The following is a 19,853-nucleotide window of genomic DNA, read 5'->3' on the forward strand; positions in this document are numbered from 1 at the left end:
AATACGATATTGGCTTCAGTTCCGGAATTGAAATATCGGAAAAAACCTATCCGGAATTCCGGAGTTACGAAATTCTGGAATTCCGGTATTCAAGCCCGTCGCCACAGAACAAGGCCTCGCGAAATCTCTCTTGCCCACATCAAATTTAGGTCTTGCCCCGCCTCTGTAGTCAGTCCACGGTTTAACAAAAGACACATGGTACAACTGAAAAGATGTAATTTAACACATAATATTTTACATAAGGTACGCTTGTCAATTAACTTGATTTAAAATATCTCCCAGAAGCATGTTACATGTACATACAACTTCTTACAGAAGTAATTAATTAAACTTATTCTGTAAACACTGGTAGCGTGCTCATCACCGATACGCCTTTTACTCGTAGTTGCGTATGCCGATTTGGTACAACCGTCATAGTTTGAGTGTTGTAGTGAGCAAACGCCTCTTGAAACCATGTCGATAGAGATGTGTGAACACAGTAATTGAAATTAACAGTATTACAATAGAACGTGAGAGAAACAGTATTTAGATAGATTCAAATGACACAACACAATAGATAAAGTAAAACAAACCAGTAGTTCTTGCAGGTTAAGACGCCGAATAATTTGAGCTCAATGACTGAGTAAAGACTACTTTTACTATTTCTGACCGGTTTCATGTCACCTGAAGACCATTTCAACGAGATTTTTATTGTTATGTTTATAGTTAGAGAGCTGTTACAATGGTGCCTGGAATCGCTGTCGCGAAGGAGAATGCGATTATGAATCATTCTCATTGCCGCATCTTCTCATTGAATATTCTATGGTAATAGCTACACTTAACCCTGTAGCTATGGACGCGTTTTTTTCTGTATTATTAACCTTAAAACATTATGCAATTCTAAGCTTACCATTTACTATTTAGGTGTGTTTTTAAACATCATTCAGTAATCTAATGTCGGATATGGCACATAATTACAATGTTTACAATTAGTTAACAGGAAATGGTACTAGATACTAAAATTGCTAACAAGATAAGCGACAGCCTAACACGAGGAAACTGCAGGCGTTGCTTATATATCTACAATTTGTTTTCCAACTATGGCCGTCTATAATGTTTCTTATGATATGAAAATTGAATTTACGTCCTGGCAACTGAGTTAGAAACTTCTACCTTTTTGTACATAGACTCGTGTTGAATTACGCTCTAGAGATCCAACAAATTGGTTCGAATGTTACGAGCCCGTTCTTGGAATTTGTTCGAGTTATCAAACAATTCATTAATGAGTGGATCGATGCAATCGATAGATACGTTTCCTTATAGTAATGTTGTGCGGGTATAACACAAGGCTAGTGTAGTCTAATTAGATGGAATTTTGTCATACGTAGGTACAGTCCACATTCCAGTAAGTACAGAAATTACGCAACACACCTCATCATGGTGCCTTACCTTTTATCCCATGGTAAGGTAAATAGTGGTAACACGGAAAATGATACAGTATGGACTGCAGAGTAGATGGGTTGCTCTAGTTATGTTAATGCAATGATGCAACGCACTCCAAGAATTTATGTGCAATCGCTGAACACATTTATTTCCGAGATTATGCATGCGAGTCAAATGAGAATGGTTGAAAAAAAAAACAACGAAGCATCCATTTAAAATTGCAATAAACGTTTGCTTTGATCCAATTATAAGAAAAGCGTAAATGATTTTAATATAATTTTTCATAAGCAAAAGTACAAAAAGGCAGAAAATATGGAAATCGTGACATGAAAATACGAAAACATTAAATTCCATCGATTTAATGAGCTCTTAGTTGAACTATAATGTTCAGTACTTCATTAAAATGCGTTTTATATGCTATTAAGGTGTTGATGTTTTGCTGTGCCTTTGGAGCAATAATAATGATGAGGCATACGCTTCACTTATGGGTTGGGTTGGCTAATTGTGAAATCTTTTCTGTATTTCATAAAGATCTTTTTCTTGAAAGTTGTAAATATGAATTAATGTTCTGTTTCAGTTAATTTTTCCGAACCCTATCATGGTGTGGTGGCGGTAAAAAAAATCACTTTATTGCGGTATAAAGATGTCATCTCTTTAGCTAAAACAAGGCTAGATGCAGAACAATAATTACTCAGGAAAAATAGAAATAGCAACAGCCCAAGGAAAATCCACGTGCTATTCTATGGACTCTAAAGCAAACTAAATCAGTCTGGAGTTTTTTATTGAAACGGATAATAGTTCCATTATAGTACAGCAGCAATAGTAGGAAAAACAGTTAATTAAGATAAAGTTTAATTTTTTGCGACGGCTGCGGGAGTCTGGTTTAACCTGCTTTCAAGACGTTTCCAGTGAAGTTTTTTCGACGTAAAAATAGCCTAAGTTCCGCTTAGTGCTTTGAATAAACGACAAAAACGTCGACAGACGTCAGGCATTGTTGTTTTTCATACACATAACGGAAGTCCAAATCAGACAAGCTGGCTTTGTGCAACACTGTAAATCGATTTGGGTGTACGAAAAACCAAAATACATGGTTTCAGTGCTACGACTATTGTTTTGAATGGTCATAAACAAGTGGCTTAGTTTTTTCATGTACCGTGGTTTATAAATGCCTTTATAAAGTGTTTTCAATCAAGTAACGCAAATGATTAGATTTGTCTCAAAGTGTAAGACGTAAAACTTCATCCATCCACTTCTTTTTCATCTCAGAAGTAAACTACGAGGGGCGGCTGAAAAGTTTTGAGCCTGAGGTATTAAAAATGCCGATAGAAAAGTATAAAAAATATATTTTTCTATTTAATCTCCCTCTACTACAACGCACTTCTTACATTTGTGTAAAAGAGCTTTTAACCCACTGAAAAAAAATTCGCAAACTTTGCCTTCGAAATGATCCTCTAACGACGCCTTCATTTCTTTGTCACTCAAAAATCTTCGTTCCTGGAGGTCCTTTTTCCAAATTGAGAATTAGAAAAAAAAGCTAAGGATTTGGACTAAACTGTGTGGTAGGTGATTAATTTCTTGAAATCCAGTTTTACCCGGGGCAAGCCTTGCAACATGTGCGGTGTGCACGGGCGAATTGTCTGGCAATAACAGATTTCATTTCGCCAGTTTACCTCTTATTATTTCGACAACCACTTGACGCACTCTTATCAACAGTACAGTAAAATAATCCCCGTTTATTGTAGTTTTTTTTTAAGTAGGTAGTCAATGAATAAAATTCCTCCACAATCCCAAAAATAGTGGCTATGAGCTTGGGTGTCGATCGCTCCACTTTGAATTTCCGCGGCGGCGTTTTTCCTTTTCAATCCATTGCATTGACTCTTGTTTTGACTCTAAATCGTACTGCTGAATTTATTATTTATCAATAGTGACAATGTGAGAAAAAAATTTGTCAGGATTATGGCCAAAGATGTTCTAAAACTCCTGCGAAGTTGTGACTCGACGCTGTTTGTCGAGTGGCGTGAGCATTTTTGACACCCATCGCGCACACCCCTTTTTCATGTGCAAATGAGTATGAAAAATATTGCCGATACGTTCCTTGCTAATGCCTATGGATTCAGCTATCTGTCACAGCTTAATTCGCGGATCTCTAGAGCAAGATTATTTAACTTTTCATTATTTTATTCGTTAATGGCGAAATCTGGCCGCCCTGACTTGCGGTCATCTTTTAGCGACTCCCTGCCATGATTGAATTATCGGATTCAATCTTTCATGGTGGCAAATGAAGGCCCAGACTCCCCATAAACTGTTGACATCTCTTCAAATATTACCGTCAGCGTTTTGTTCTTCTTTGTGAGGCATTTTATGACAACTGTGTACTTCAATTTCGTACATTGCGCGGATGACTGAGACATGATGATGTTTACGGATTAATTACTAAAAGCGTGATGATGCTAATAAAATGAAACTTTGTACATATACTAAGGAGGTTATTGGCAAATTAATCAAATTTAGTGCGAGTCAATAATAACACTTGAAGATACTTAGGCTCAAAACTTTTCAGCCGCCCCTCGTAAGTATCTAGTAATTTATATTTGGTTCGACATGACATTGTTATGGTAATACCCACTCCAAGCAAGCTCAGAAGACAAATCGTTTTGTCTGTCGATTAACAACCGCAGTTCAGCGAAGGGTTAACATTGCGCAAAGTCGCGTCAGACATAAGTAACATGTGTTTATGCACATAATAAATTAGCAGTGGCTCATTCAATTTGTATAAATAGACTAACGGTACGGCCGGTCCAATCGAGAATCGTAATTAGTATGGGATATCAAACGGCGAGTTCAACCTTTGTTCCCACGCGGTGTGTTTAGAAAAAGCACAACCGGTTTGTCATAAGGAGCGACTGGGGCTTTGGATGCATTTCTTTAGTATAGTTTAGAAGCAAACTTTATATGATGATCGGAACCTATAGTTCTCATAGCGCGTTGCGGTTTTATTTAGTGAAACCAGCTGTTGTGTCGCCAGTTACCAAAATTTGGAAAGTGTTATTTTTAATTTTTCAGTATCATACTTTTTTGTGGACTTAATAAATTCACTATGATGATGTTCAAAAACTATTTGGCATGTCGACAGATGACTTTTACCATCGATCTTGGATTTAATAGTTTATGGCTCGATGGATAAGATTAAGGTACATTCACACTGTCACTGAACTGTGCGGGGTGTGCCCGTATGTGCCACATATTTATGTATGAGACACAAGTTGGTGCATGTGCGGGTCGTGGTCTCATAGAATGACTATGTACAATAAAATAATGTACATACCCGGCCCGTATACGTCACGTGATAATTAGTTAGTATAAGTACTGAATAGTTTTGCTAATCGGACAGTCGGGCTTATAAAAAGATAAAAATCTATATCTAAAGGACAATGTTCGTTCTCCATACATTGTTCGCCGTTAGATCAACAGTGCCGAAAAAATACTTTCTAGGTTCTAAATGACACAAATCTTTATGTAAGAACAATTATTCCTGGCGGACCAATTCTATAAACTTATTGATAGCAATATTGTTATCATAACCTCTTACTTACTACACTCGCGAGCAAAACTATGGAATCACTTACATGAAGTTGTTTCCACGCGATCTTGTGTACTAACGAATTTTTTAGTAACAAAAAAAGTGGCACCATTTTAAAGATTAAACTTTTACCTTTTAACTGATACCAAATTCATTTAAATCACACCGGTATTTAAAAAGATATCCCGGCTGATGCTAAGAAGTAAGGAAAAAGACATGTATCAACTGTTTGATACGTCGCGAGTTGCGGCCTACTTACCCCCTATAAAAACACGTGTCGGTGACCTGCCGTCAGTTTCGAGCCTGTGGAAGGCCTTTTTGGAGTCAAATTCTATTGCTTATATCTTAGACGATCTGTCCACACGCTAACAGCTATCCTACGAACATTTCTGAGCTCTTGCTGGACGTCGATACCACTCAAATGATGATTTCATAGAGAGGTTGACATGAAAAAACGGTCATCCTTCTGCGATGTGCACTGGCACTATTCAGAACTTGGTCTCGGGATAAAGCCACTAGTCTCCCGAAAGCGTCTTAAAACTTTCGAAACCCAGGACTGGCTTATGTGGAGCTGACATGCGACAGCCCGCTGGCTGAGCCCTGCTTGCAATAGTGCAAGGATTTGTGCTGCTTCTGAAGGTGTAGAATCCCAGGTAAAGTGTCAAAAGCAGCTGAGATGTGTATGGATCAACGTGTGAAAGCAAAAATCCGAAAACACGTGCTTTTATAGTGGGTAAATAGGCCGCAACTCGTGACGTATCAAACAGTTGATACATGTCTTTTTCCTTACTTCTTCACATCAGCCGCGATATCTTTTTAAATACTGGTGTGATTTAAATGAATTTGGTATCAATTTAAAGGTAAAAGTTTAATCTTTAAAATGGTGCCACTTTTTTTGTGAAACAACTTCATGTAAGTGATTCCATAGTTTTGCTCGCGAGTGTAGTATTGTATTATATTATTTTATGCACATCGATTTGGGAGATGTTCTGTATTGTAGTTGTCGCAGCCAAATTGTATTATAATATTGGACGGGTTTTGGAAATAGCTCGGCGTTCCACTTTTATGATTTACTTACTTACATTTTGCACGTAAATAAATAACATGAGTCCTATGTTTACTTTCCACTCTTGACATTTAACACGTGACTTACCAAACTAACTATCTCCATGGTTACCGTCTTAGTCTATGCATGACTAGGGATTGAACAACTTTTAATTGAATATTATTAACAATTCTCGATAATTATTATCGATTGAAAAATATTCGGTATTTGAATCGAAAGATATATTCAATTTTATCAATATCAAAATATTCAATTTTAATAATAAAATAAATATTATTTACTACCACCTATGAAATGTTCTGAAAATTGCCTGGAGCGCTCCCCCAATCCTGGGTTTTCCCTTTCCAAGCAGAGAGGACATCATTTTGGTTCTATCGATACATTATAAAGGTACTTAATATTTGAAATGTATTACCAATTATAGTTATAAGCATTTTGAGCGAATAAAACTTTCAATTCTATTAGAACTTTAGACATTTCTCTCACTTTAAGTGGCATTGGATTTTTCATCGGATTTTGAAACTGTTACAGATATATTAAAGATGATCCCATATTGTTGTCATTGTCAATATCAGTATTATGATCACAATTCCTTTTATTTTATTCATGACCTTTTAGACCAGTTGGACACATTAGATAGCTTCTTGTAGTATCGTGCAATATATTTTTAACTTTTAATTAAAATCTAGTCATACTGTAGCAATTTGGACGATTTATTTTATTTACAAGATCGGTATCTTATTGTCTATGATGACCGCAGTCAACATCACTATTACATGGATTCCTAACAATGAAGTACGGCATTGCCTTGTGCCGATTTTACATAGATTTTATCGACACAAATTATGGAACTTCATAGGATATGGAGCAGGCCACGCCCTAAAATGTCCGGATGTCGTCATAGTATTATGGAATACATATAAAAGACTTTTATTATTTCATTTTCTAATCCTCAAGTGTCCGTTACAATCTAATTAATATTTAAGTATTCAAAAAGTAAGAGATTAATTTTGATACTTTACTGCTGTGCCCAGGAATCTAAGGCGGTTTCTGACAATGTCCTTTCGAAATTATGCCATTATAATTTTTATCTGTTCTTATGATAACCACACATTGTTTAGCTATTTTTATTCCGCGTTCGCATTCGATCTCTTTTTTAGTCTTTAAACATCGCATCTATGCACTGTCTTACGGGTTATTGATAGTTCTTATCTAAATTAATGGGCACTGACGAGTTATAAACTGAAGAATCAATTACGAGCAAGATAAATGTCTGGTTACCTGATAGCGAGAAGTCGTTGTGGCGGCTCTCCGAGTCTCGTATGAGGAAAGCGCCGTGTTCGTTTTCTGGCAGAAGCAGCTTCTTCTCTGCTTCGATTCGTTTTATTTTGCGGAAGTACCATCTGGAAAGAAGAGAAAAAGTATTGTGAAACCTTGTTACTATTTTCATGAAATTTAGAAAGGCCCATCCTAGCAGAACAAGAACGGTTAGTTCACTACTTAACACAAATCTATACTAAATACCTACACTAGACTACTGAAAGATACACTAATAACAAGAAACAGATTATAAAAGTCTATTTTCTGAAGCCGAGTAAAAAATAAGCAAAACTGAAAGGGTTATAAAAGCATTTTGCTTAATATTCGTCCTGACTGAAAACATATTTTAGAAATTTTTTAATCCTAGATCGAGTCTAGCTCGCCACTTTCCTTTTATATTTCGTAGGCTATCAATCATTGTGTAAAAGAAATAGACACTTTAATACATATCTGTCTTGCCATTCGACGAGAGCCTTTGGCGATGAATTTCTGTAATCAATAACTAAACCCGTCTTAAAATTCTTTTATATTTCACTTTAGTAAATAACGTCTCTACATTGTTTATTGGTTTAAAAAGATGTCTTGGTTAATTACATTTTAAACTCTACGAGCTCCAATCCATCCAATTTGTTTTATTAACTAGACTTTAAAGGTGCGGTTACAATGGCAATTATAGAGCTCAATTCAGGGCAATATTATTTTATGAGTCACGGCAATATAGGACAATTAAGGAAACCAGGCTTCCCCCATCACTGTCACACGTGAACACTAATTGTTCTAGATTTATTCATACGTCATATTGTTCCCCTATGCTTTGCAATTTGCAATGGAGGGAAGTCGAACCTTAACTTCGAACTTCTATGTTATTCTGATTAATTTCGTTGCGGGTCCAACGACAGTTTTACTTTCCCCAGGGACAAACTTGACCTTCACTGGTTGGGATTTATTGGCGGTCAAGCTTTAGATCCTGGCTACACAGGAGTTGAAGCGGTGAGAACGAGAGGTGGGAATAGTCCTAATAGATGGTCATATCCCGCAAAGTAAGAAGTATATTTCAATGATAATGTTAGGATTAAAAAAATATTACATCTAGTGGTGTGGTTAATTTAGATGAGCACAATCGCACTCTACAATATTGCAGGCGACTATTTGCCAGCCTGTATAAATACAAGCATTAATATTTGTCACAGGGACTATCGTGGAACTGTAGAGGGTTTGATGAGTCAACGCTCGCGAATGAAACGTACTCGGTATTCAATCGTCGCACGGGCGAGACAGGAGGCCGGCGCACTGTAGCGCCGCTAACATTAGCCCGTGCGAACAATGAATCATGATTTTGTCACATATCGAGACGTCCTTTAGGCGTTGTTTAGCTGTACACCGTTTTGAAATTTAAGAAAGTTCAAGTTTGAACTCAAAGTACGACTAAATCACAATAGTTCGTCATTGAAATCAACTTCAAACTAGGTAGAGTTAGACAGCAAAATTGAGACACTATGCTGTATGCAGTATACTTAAGTTTGCTCAGTGTACCGCGTTGGAGGTAAAATAATACTGTGCTCTGACCTTTCCCGAAAATAGCGCATCGGAAAACAAACAAGTCATCTAAATGTCATGAATTTTGATGAGCGAGCTGGATGTCTATGATCTTAAAATCAAATGCCTCTAGTAACTTTTAACCGACTAAAAGAAGCAGGTTCTCTATCCAGCGCACGCGTTAGTAATAATAACGTGTATTTGTACATGTTATTCCACTTGCTATTCTAGACTTGTAGCGCTGGTTCGTGACAACTCTGTTCATTTTTGTTATTGAATTTCTCCAAAATCACGTGAACCCATTTTGACAATATAACACTATGTTAAGTAACGGTTCAATAGATAGTCCCGTTGATTGGAGCTTAATGTAATCATTAAAGTTGTGGCTCTACTCTGGAAACCAATATTCACGAAAATTTAAGTTGTAAAAATGTTTGTTTGTTAGAGGTGATAATTGGCGTTACTGATCCGGTCTCGAGCGAAGTCGAGGTCAAATTCCAGTTTTTAAACATGAAGAGGAACGTTAGAATAATAATGTTAATGTAGCAGTTCCGGCAAAATTTACATTTCCGAGAGCCGTCAAACATTAACTATTCAAGAGTTAACTATCTTCTTGATGGTCCGTGTATAATGTCACACACATAGACGGGTGACAGCCAGTTATAATGTATCAACAGTTGCTGACATGTAATGAGTGTGGTTCAGGTTAGGTTGTGCAACAGTGGTCCAACAATAGCATTGCATCAAACTGCGTGCGACAGACGGGCAAGGTTGTCTGAGCGAAATGCTCACTGGCAATGGTCATATTTGGACCCTGACCGGGCACGCTTCCACAGATAGCTGATCAGGAATTAACCATAACTAATAACCTTCACTGGTTGGGTTTTTGTTGACGGTCAAGCTGTACACAGGCAGGCTGCTGGCTACACAGGAGTTGGTGGTGGGAACGAGAGGTGGGAATAGTCCCGTTGATCAGGAATTCGTACAAACGACATGTCAAGCTAATCACTGGGGTATCTTCTTCAGTTGTAATAGACCCGATATTGCGACAAAAATGCGTAGTCTGACGTGACGTCACCTATTTCATTCACACGTAAAATTCAACTTCTGTCAATCAAATGTGTATGAACATCAGAGCAGCTATCTGTGTACTAACGGTGAGTATTCAAAGATTATATTCGTTGGAACTAAATAATAGAAGAAGAAAAATTGTAGGACAATTTACTTCTGCTTTACCTATTTTTGATTCCTTCATGCATTCCTGTTGCAGGATTCTAGTTATTTATTTGCTGTGCCTATAGGCTAGCTATTCAAGCCAAGGCAAGTTTAATAAATTGATTTTACAACCGGCGATGAAATACTGAGGTACAGTTTTAGAATCAGGAATTTAAATGGACGTTGCAGTGACATATGGAAGTATTGCAGTAAAATAAAGTTTATGAACCGGTACTTGTCAAATAAAACCGAATGTAATGACAGAACCTAATTTATAAATACACCTCAGCTTCATCTACAGCAAATCTCAGCTATGTTTAAAAACAGAATCATGTTCATTCATAGTTATCAGCCTTTGTTTGGATACTTGACGGCACTGGAGATAATAATATAACATGTTTTCGAAGTACGCACATAACATTGGTCGGTCAATGATTTTTTGGGAGTTCATGTATAGTCGATGTCTGGTTTAAAGATTCTAAGAAATGTGAGTGTAGGTGTAAAGGTCGACGCAGCGTCATGCTTTACCAAACCGACGGATATTGAAGTTTTCCTGTTGTATAGTTCCCAGAACACATCTTCTCTCTCACACAGTTTGTTTATTGCATTATCATGCGTTCGAGTTAATATTGCCTATTGCGTCAAATTGCGGTTTTCAGAATCATAGTTCGTAGATTTTAAAGATCTACTTACATATTTAGATTATCCTGAGTTTTTACTTATATCGTCATCACTGTAACCTTGTCCTAGTGAACAAGGTTTTTTGGAAAACAAAAAAACAATTTTTGGAATTGAACTTAAGATACCAAGTCAATATAATGGAAGATAGTTTAATAGTACTAGGCGTCTATACATCACCAAGTAACTACAGGTTAAAATAGTTCGGTTTGAATAACAAAATGAGGCGTTTGCTCAATTATGTGCAATTTGAGTTATGTGATATCATCCTGCGATTAGTTCGTGACGGAGAGCATCGGTGATTGCCATTGTTTCATATCACAATTGAAGTAGATATAGCAGGCACTAGGCGTAGAGCTTGTGACACTCATATGTAGAGATGCACTTCGAAATGGCTCAATTACACAACTATAGGAAATTGACCGAGACAAAGCGCGAGCTCGCAAACCGAAGTATGGACGACGCACTGCAAAAATTCGTGTTTGCACTAATGTCTCGATCAATTTCCCGCATAGTGTAACTGCGCCAAAAGGCCATGTCAATGACACATCGTCCGTTCGTGTTGCCATGCAAACTACAGAAACTCTACCAAACGAACGAACTGTAATAGCTGTGTTTAAACACCCTAAGATCTGAAGCCTGCACCCTTTCTCATCATCCTTTCATGGTATAGCCTGATTTCATTATCAAGTTTTTGAAGTTGAATGATGGTTTGTTTCTATGGGAGAATTTTCTTGTGCCAGATCGAAGCTTTTGTCCTTCGTGCGATTCCAGATTGCTGTGGTTTCTCAGATTTAATTGCGTAAGAACCTACTGATTATATTAATTAAGCACTTAAAGGGTATTGTATCTTTCCAAAAATATTTATTTAAATATCAAATTCGTATTTCACTATGCAGTCAAACGCTTTATTGGAGTATTGAGGTAAGACTACTATTCTTCTCCACCATTGTGGCTCCATGGATTATTCCATTGCGATGCACGGATGAACCTTAGGTTTGCAATTAAGAAAACGTGGACGGTGAGATTCTTATCGGGTAGTTATCTATTGTTAAGAGAGCTGATTAATAGTTTGCTTTCCACGTTAGTTTTACAAAACACACATATAATAATAGATATTATTACTTGTTTTCCTTAGTTTTTATTGACTTATAAGCAGGTTTAGTTTTAGGTCACAAAACGGCAATGCCTAGATAGAATCTACTTCAAAATCTAAATGGTCATTTTATAAACTGTAGGAATGCCGTAAATGTGTTGTGTGTGTGTTGACTAAATATCAACGAACAACGTGCTATCGTTGTAAGGAAGTATATGAAACCTGTATGGTGAAGAAACAGCTATTTTTAGACTGGTTATAAAATTATACATAACATCAAGCGATTTTCTTGCATTTCCAAGTGAAGTAATATTTAGGTCGAAGTGCTTGTGGCCACATCTGATAATTGTACTTGTAAGGCTCAAGTCACACTGTGGGTTTACAAGTGGTAGCGCTTAGTTCAATTGCACGTTACGAGGTGGATATGCGCTTGATCACATTCAGCTATGCATATAAGCCAAGCTGATAACCGTAGGCAATTGCAGAATACGTTTATAAGTCCAATATGCGTTATTTTACAGTCTGGTTCGCACTTCCTCCGGCTCATTCGTCGACTAATATTATGCATATACCTTAATTTCAATTAGGTTTAATGTAAGCATGTAAATGAATCTCTTTCCTTTCACGACTTGTTTACATGTAGGATAAAAAAAAGATAAGAGTTTTAGAAGTTTCAGCAATTCTGTGTTATAATAACCGTACAATTGAAATTTTGCGTGAGTTAAATAAATTCTCATCATTGTTCTGCCGGATTGTCTGATTATTAAATAGCTTTCATATACTTACTGAACAGAACAGTAAAAAACCGACTCTACCGAAATCTTATTAAATCCGTAGTCCACAATATGGGTTAACACAACAATCAAATTTTAATCATACAAGTATAATCATAATGACACTATCTTTCCAGAGAATAATTTCACCCAATCAGTCGCGAGAGTTACGCCCAGGAAATAATAAAGTGCTATCTTTATTGGGGCCTTAATGAACGTTTAAAACTTGCGGCTCGCAAAATGAGGCAAATCGTAAAAATAATCAATGTCGATGTTGTCGTAAAAGTAATGTTTAAGGGCGATCCGACTACCAACGCGCAGTGGACCTTGTCACGCGCCGAGGATGCCCTTAGGGTCATAGATACGATGCTATGTGATACCGCCGAAGGTTCGCTCGTGGCTAACGCATACTAAATAATTTACGGCCGCGGTAAAACGTGTTACGCACTGAATATTTTCAGTTACACCTGGCTACATTTTGTAAAACATGACGCTTTATTACATTATGTGCAAACAAAATAGATATTAAATTCAGTTTATGTAGAGCTCAAAGTAAAGTCATCGAGAGTCGGTATAAAAGACATGAAGATGGGTTCGAATGTCCAGTTATCGACTGAGTAAGAAATTAGTTCAGTTTTTATCGCCCGCAAACGATTACGTCGTTAAGGCAGACGTGCACGCTCTATAAAAAGGCACTAAACATGTTAGGGCCGGACACACTTTTCCAGCTTGGATCAAAAAGCAGTGGGACCCGATTCTGAGAATATTCTCATACTAACACTATCTTGTGACGCTACTTTGTAATGCGACTTAGTCAATATAACGACACGCAACTGCTATAAAGAGCATTTAAAGACAGATCTAGAAGAGATTTAATTAACGCTTCCCTATTCTAATGGCATCAATTATAATAAAAAGCAATACAATAAACTTAACTTTTCCTTGCCTTTGTCCCTTTATCAACAAAGGAAGAAAGTGACTACTGTTATGTTTATGTTAAGTGTTACTCTCAGAATTGGGGCCCAATGTGTCATGTCATGCGTGCGTGAGCCGCTCTGAAACACAAGGCGGTGACTTGTTGAATCTGACAGCGCACAACCAGACGATAGAGCGGCCTTGACCCCCTTCCGCCGGGAGAAATCGTCATCTGAATCATGAGTCTGATACATATTTAGTAGGCAAATACACACTTACCTCTAAATGCTAATGCGAAACAATGTTTACGCACCGAAAACATATTAAAGATAGAGATTGTTTACACGCGGACGTGAGAAGCTGTGAAATTTTTGAACAAAAAAGGAACAATGATTTGTTATGTACACACGCAAATGATTCTAAAAGTGATACTATGATCGAAAACATAAATAAGTATGACGTAAAAGATTATTTGACGAATGTTACGGAGGAAACTCAACAATAGCAAGATATTAGTTTTAATAAACAAACACTCTTGTCAAACATGTCCAGACATCGAGTGGGGCATATTTAAACATCGATCTCCGCTCTATTTACTTTACATGTTTCGATTTGTAGGTTTTCGAAAGCTCAAATATTCATGAACAAATATGATCAGTCTAGACTTCAGATAGCAAAGTAAAAGTGTTTCATAGATACAGCAACAACCAGGATAACTCTAAAAGCAGTACATATCTTTGTTTAACGTTTCGATGAATAAAAATGCAGAGTTACACAACATGTTCGATTGAATGAACGCTCAGATATTTGGGTATAAAACGTCGTGGACAGGTTCGGAAATTGGTGGGGGAGAGACGGAAATACCTAATAAACAAAATTATTGGGTCGATTACATAATTCTATTCCGGTTTGTATTTGGACAAGTGAAAAGTCGTTAGAATAGAAATTCGTCTTTTCGAGGGCAAGGTGACATTAAATTTACTGTTAATTGCCCGGCGTTTATTAATGGGTAAGGTTAAATAAGAATGGGTGTTTATGAAACAGGGGCCCTTTGACCCGGTGACGGTAACTGGCGTAATCAAGGAGAATTAATCGCGTGACTTTCGCTGCGAGAATTTTATAATAACGAGTTAAGATGAGGCGCCGGTCGATGACCCGCGCATGGCTACGAGCCATTATTTTTTGCTTAGCCCGTCGCGGCTGGCTCCGGGTTGCTAGATGGGTAATCTAATTATAGGGTCTCCTGCCCGCCGTACGAGGACCTAGCCTTAAACTCCAAGACTAGTTCTTTAGGTAGAGAAAACGGTTTTAGAAAATAAATGCAACAGAGTAAAAAGTTGCAAATAATCTTGCCGTATAATTCAGTGATTATATCGCGAACGGTCGTAGTTGATACTGGTTTGAATCCTTGCTCGCTCGTGGAGTCATTGCAAATATTTGAACTGTTAGTCATAGCCTAGTGGATGTAAAAAGTGAAACAATTCATTATTCCAGTGCAATCACGCCAGTTTGCGTTTAATTTTAATGAACATAAATAGCTCCAAATAACCGTACTAAGGTTATTTATTTATTTATTTATATGGCATACCAACAACATATATATTATACTCTTATGATTAACATTTATGAAGATAACATTTCTTGGTTATTGGAGATTCATCAAATAGTTTAAAAGATTTATTTAAAATACAATTTAAAATTACAAAGTGTTGAAGCAATAAAGGAAATAACAACAGTTGTAGCTCGATAAACACGGACTAAGTTTATTCCAAGGACTTATTAGTTGCGTATCAAAATTAATCCGACGATAGCTAGTAGCTACATTATGTAATTTTGTTGTAATACATAAAACATTATAATGGCGATATGCATTTAACCATGTCCACGATTTCTTGCAATTACCAACGGTTGACAAGACGTGCGTATTCTCGATAAAAATAGAGCATAAAAGGACAAAATTACAAAAAAAAACAGCGCAAAATGAAATCCACGTGTTCGTGAACGTTGGTGCTAGCTCTAATCGGTGGTGCGTGTCATTAGTCGAGCGATTCTGTACCGGCACCGGCCGGCGTCTCACATTGTTCTATTCTCCTCCTAATGACGTGGGAAGATACATTATTCATTCACATATTAATTGCACAGACGTTGTTTATCCAAGATCAATAACTTAGCTCCGAGTTTAGAACAAACCCATTTCATAAGTTTTCACGAAGCACTTGTTCTTGTTGGAAAGGGAATATTGCTTCAAAAGAAAAGCGAGCTTAAAACAACTTCAAGTTTGCTGTAATTATGTGAAAAAATCAGCAGCATTTTCTTACGAGTAATAAGTTTTATGACGGTGCAACAGGGTAAAAAATAAAAGCCATTAATTGAACATATGGCTAGAGGGACTCAAAACAAGTTAGAAAGTTTACGCACATCAGAAAAACTAAAAGGACTTTGACAGACTGAAACTGAAAAACATAATCAAAGTGCGAACTAAAAACCCCATTCGAGTGAATGAGGTGAACGGTATTTTCGCGAGCTATATGGACGGTGGTCCGTTACCTGACAAGTGCCAGAAATGACAGATAAGGATAACAATCACGCTAATCGCGACATCGCCTGCATCTCAATAGGGATTTACAAACATGATGGTTAGCATACTGCATTCAACGCCCTCGATTTTAAGAATAAGTACTCTCTCAGGATGCAGATTGCTTCCACGAATTCAAAGCGACGATTCTTCTTTGTAACCAAAGGCAATGTAACACATGAACGAGTTTCACCCGCGTGTGTATATCTCAGGTGAGGATATTATAGAGTTCTTAAGGGAATCATAAAACATTTACGGTGGTTTCGTCACATACGAACGCTGAAAGCAAATATACGTTTAATAAGCAAATCCATGTTTATACACTCAACATCAAATAAACCGCACCTTCCGCGACGCGAACTTTAAAGATTTTCTTCTGACACAATTATGGTACCCCAACAATATTGGTGTTATTTGAAAGCCGAATAAATATCCTTAAAGAAAAATACATTTCATTTCTAAATAAATGATTAACATATACCATAAATGTGACTTGAAAATAGACCTCACTTTGGGCTCACCTCTGGGATCAATTAGACCAATTTTTATGGTTATAAAACCAAATAAAGATCTTACGTGTCCTCTTTAACAGATGGATAGCGATTAATCCCAACTTAACAGTTTTATAGTCATAAAAAATGGCTATAGCGTAACTACCTATTTTTTGAAGAAGTGACTCTGGATCCTTGTAAAGACACATTTTTGGGGTAAAAACCTTTCCTTTAATGAAATGAAGTTTAGAACTAGGCTTTCAAATGGTACCAATGTTGGTAGGAAGTGGGGATGCATACGTTTGATAAGTGCTTGTCGCGGGAGGTGCGATTTATTTGATGCCGAGTGTATTACAGGAAAGGAGCATCGGGCAATCCGGCAGCTATTAGCAAACTCTACAATGAGTCGTTAAATATTACTGCCTTAGCTGACCGGGTAAGGGCATGATGCGAAACACAAAACGATTGTCTACGAGTACTGCGAATATTGGCGATGGCGACCCATGTCGAATACACACGACCGACTCATAAGTTGGCAATGACGAATCTAAACACAAGATTAAAAACCATTAACTTCCTCTAATGGCAACGGTACGTGCGATTGTAGAGCGGTTCAATTTTGGTAATGATCGGGCATAAACGGTCTCTCCCAAAACGGAGTATATATTTCGAATAAAGATAAATGTTCGAAAACGGTTCGCATGAAAACATCCGCAACAGTAATAATTATCGAGACGCTGCGGCCGCGGTGCGCGGGCGCAACGCGTACAAAAAGTAAAAACAAATCATAAAACCAGTTGTATTGTTCTTTCGCGTGTGGCGACCTCTGACAACCGATAAGAAACTATTCATTTCATCGATTTTCTAACGAGTGTTGGGTTTTATACTCGATTATTAAAATAATCCAATATGTAATGAGTTATTGAAGAGTTTTATGAAAATGATGGATCAGAATTTCAATGAATCGAAAGCCATAAATTATGTGTTATACATGTGTAGATAAAAAGAGAAACTTTATATTACAGTTTACGACAGTGAATTAATCACAAATAAAGATAATGCATCATTAATTAAAAAGCATAGTTTAATAATTAAAAAACGATCGAAATTAACGCTCCGGGACAAAGAGAAGTCACGAAATAGAACCTAAATCATTGCGTTTGGTCATAGTGAAAGTAAAATCTATACCTATCTACAATGTAAGTAAATAAAAATGTTAGAGAATGAATAAATATCTACTGACTCTGTACTGTACACTTGTGTAAAGTTTTATTATGCATCAACACTTTATTTGTGGACGATTTGTGAGTTGAATGTGACAATTATAATTTTGGAGTTACTTTTCATTCCAAATGCGTTTCCTTTCAGTTTCGTAGGCCAGATCTGCATGCATGATTTGTTGTACAATCAACCACAATCGGCGCGGCGGCATCCCGACACTTCACTTTTCCATGCACCCAAAATATACAATTTAACAGTATGTTTGTATAGAACAACACTCGCACATTGCATTACTCCCGAATCACTTGAAGACACAGTTATCGAAAATGTACACAGAGTACAATTCAACACAACACGTACAGTTGAAATCGCGCCTCAAATTGACGTAAATGATACACAATTATTGCGTCCTTAATAAACAATCTTTATCAATTATGTCCTAATCGAAACTTTCTGTAGTTGTTTTGATTTATTGTAGATAATGTTGATATGAATAAGGAGATACGGTTACGCCGTATATGTAAGAATCGACCGATTTCAGGCCTTGACTTGGTTTTGATTAATGTAACACATACTTAATCTGTCTGTAATGTTAATTTGTGTCGAATGTGCTAAAATGTTATTAATGAGAACAATTTCATTCATTCTTCTGTCACATACTGCTAGTTGCAACCGTAAACGTATTGTTATGTACAACGAGCCTGGTGACGTTTTTTGAGAATTTGAACAAAAGACTCCGAGGAGTGCAAAACAAGCAAATATTTCGATGTGAATGCATTTGTTTCGTTCTAAGAGAGGCCAACACTTCACTACAATGGCGATGTTGATGAACATTGAGCACAACACTTGTGTTTTTGGAACCGCGCTGTGGCCGTGGAAGCTAAATATGACTTAACACTAACAAATGTAACTTTTTATGCATTAAAATAATGATCAGATTTCAAATTATAACTGCATTAACTAAACGATTTGAAGCAATCCTGTTCTTTAAAAAATAAACAATTACAACAAAGACATTTTGTTTCTTTATCTAATGCACGCACATGTGCTCAACTCATTAACCTACTATATTATGTTAATTAAACAAACTTGAATATCATTATGGTTTAAAAGGGATTGTGTAATTTAATCCGCAAGGTTCGCCAATCATACCACTTCCTCACTACATCATCCGGTGTTGTTTCCCTTACTCATTAAAAGATTTGGCAATGTTAATTCCTAACTGACAAATATTCGCTTCAATTTGTTATTCGGATGAAGTGCAAAAATTCGCAGTCCAAAAATAATCAGCATCTAAATTATGCATGAGGTCGACAGAGGAAGCGCGCAGAATCACGAACAATAGATACGTCAAAAATTCAAAGCACAGTCGCTTCCGATTGGTCGGCAGTTAAATTTCGTGAGCGTCACCTTCACGGCGGCTACTTCCTGAGATGGGTTCCAATGGAGCATCTGAGAAAGACAACGGCCGCGGTGCGGTGCAGCGACCGACCGCGCTCAGTAGCCTTGGACGCGAGCTCCCTGCATTCTAATCGGCGGCCTTGCGGAAGTGCGTGCTCGGACCTGCTCTCGTAACATGCCACCGAACGCTTTATCAATGCGCCGAACTAATCTACCCCAACTCTAATCTGTATATTCCCCGCTCCCATTAACCTGTTATCATTTTTCAAGTAAAGAAAAATCTTATTGCGCGGCTTGAATGAATTGCCTACATGAGTCGGATTCGGCGTGCTAATACGTAAATGGAAATTAGATCAAAATTTTTGTGGGTTGTCCATCGGTTAGTATAAACCAGTTTCAAAGGTTTAATGAGGTGATAAGTGAACTATTGATGAATATTAAAAATTAGGTACCTAAAATCAATCGGGGCGGGGAATTATCATGTTAATTGTTACAAAGAGGTTAAGTGTGTTAGTAAATAAATAATGGCAGATTTAAGAATTCCATTTCATTTGTGGTTTAGAG

The 19,853-nt window shown here is 37.1% G+C and overlaps 1 protein-coding gene across 3 annotated transcripts in view; it reads right to left on the reverse strand.

Annotated features, from left to right (window-relative positions):
* The window catches only part of LOC135079877 (tyrosine-protein kinase Src42A), a 76,263-nt gene that overhangs the window by 28,466 nt on the left and 27,944 nt on the right, over positions 1 to 19,853 (reverse strand). For 2 of the 3 annotated variants that reach the window (XM_063974501.1, XM_063974500.1), the window contains exon 2: positions 7,350 to 7,471. In XM_063974501.1, the coding sequence (XP_063830571.1) occupies positions 7,350 to 7,471 (122 nt within the window). Of the gene's footprint in view, positions 1 to 7,349; positions 7,472 to 18,007; positions 18,256 to 19,853 lie in introns of those variants that run through there. The other variant, XM_063974502.1, reaches the window with a different exon arrangement.

Source organism: Ostrinia nubilalis, chromosome 17 (assembly GCF_963855985.1).
Source record: "Ostrinia nubilalis chromosome 17, ilOstNubi1.1, whole genome shotgun sequence".
In the NCBI taxonomy this organism is placed as follows: domain Eukaryota; kingdom Metazoa; phylum Arthropoda; class Insecta; order Lepidoptera; family Crambidae; genus Ostrinia; species Ostrinia nubilalis.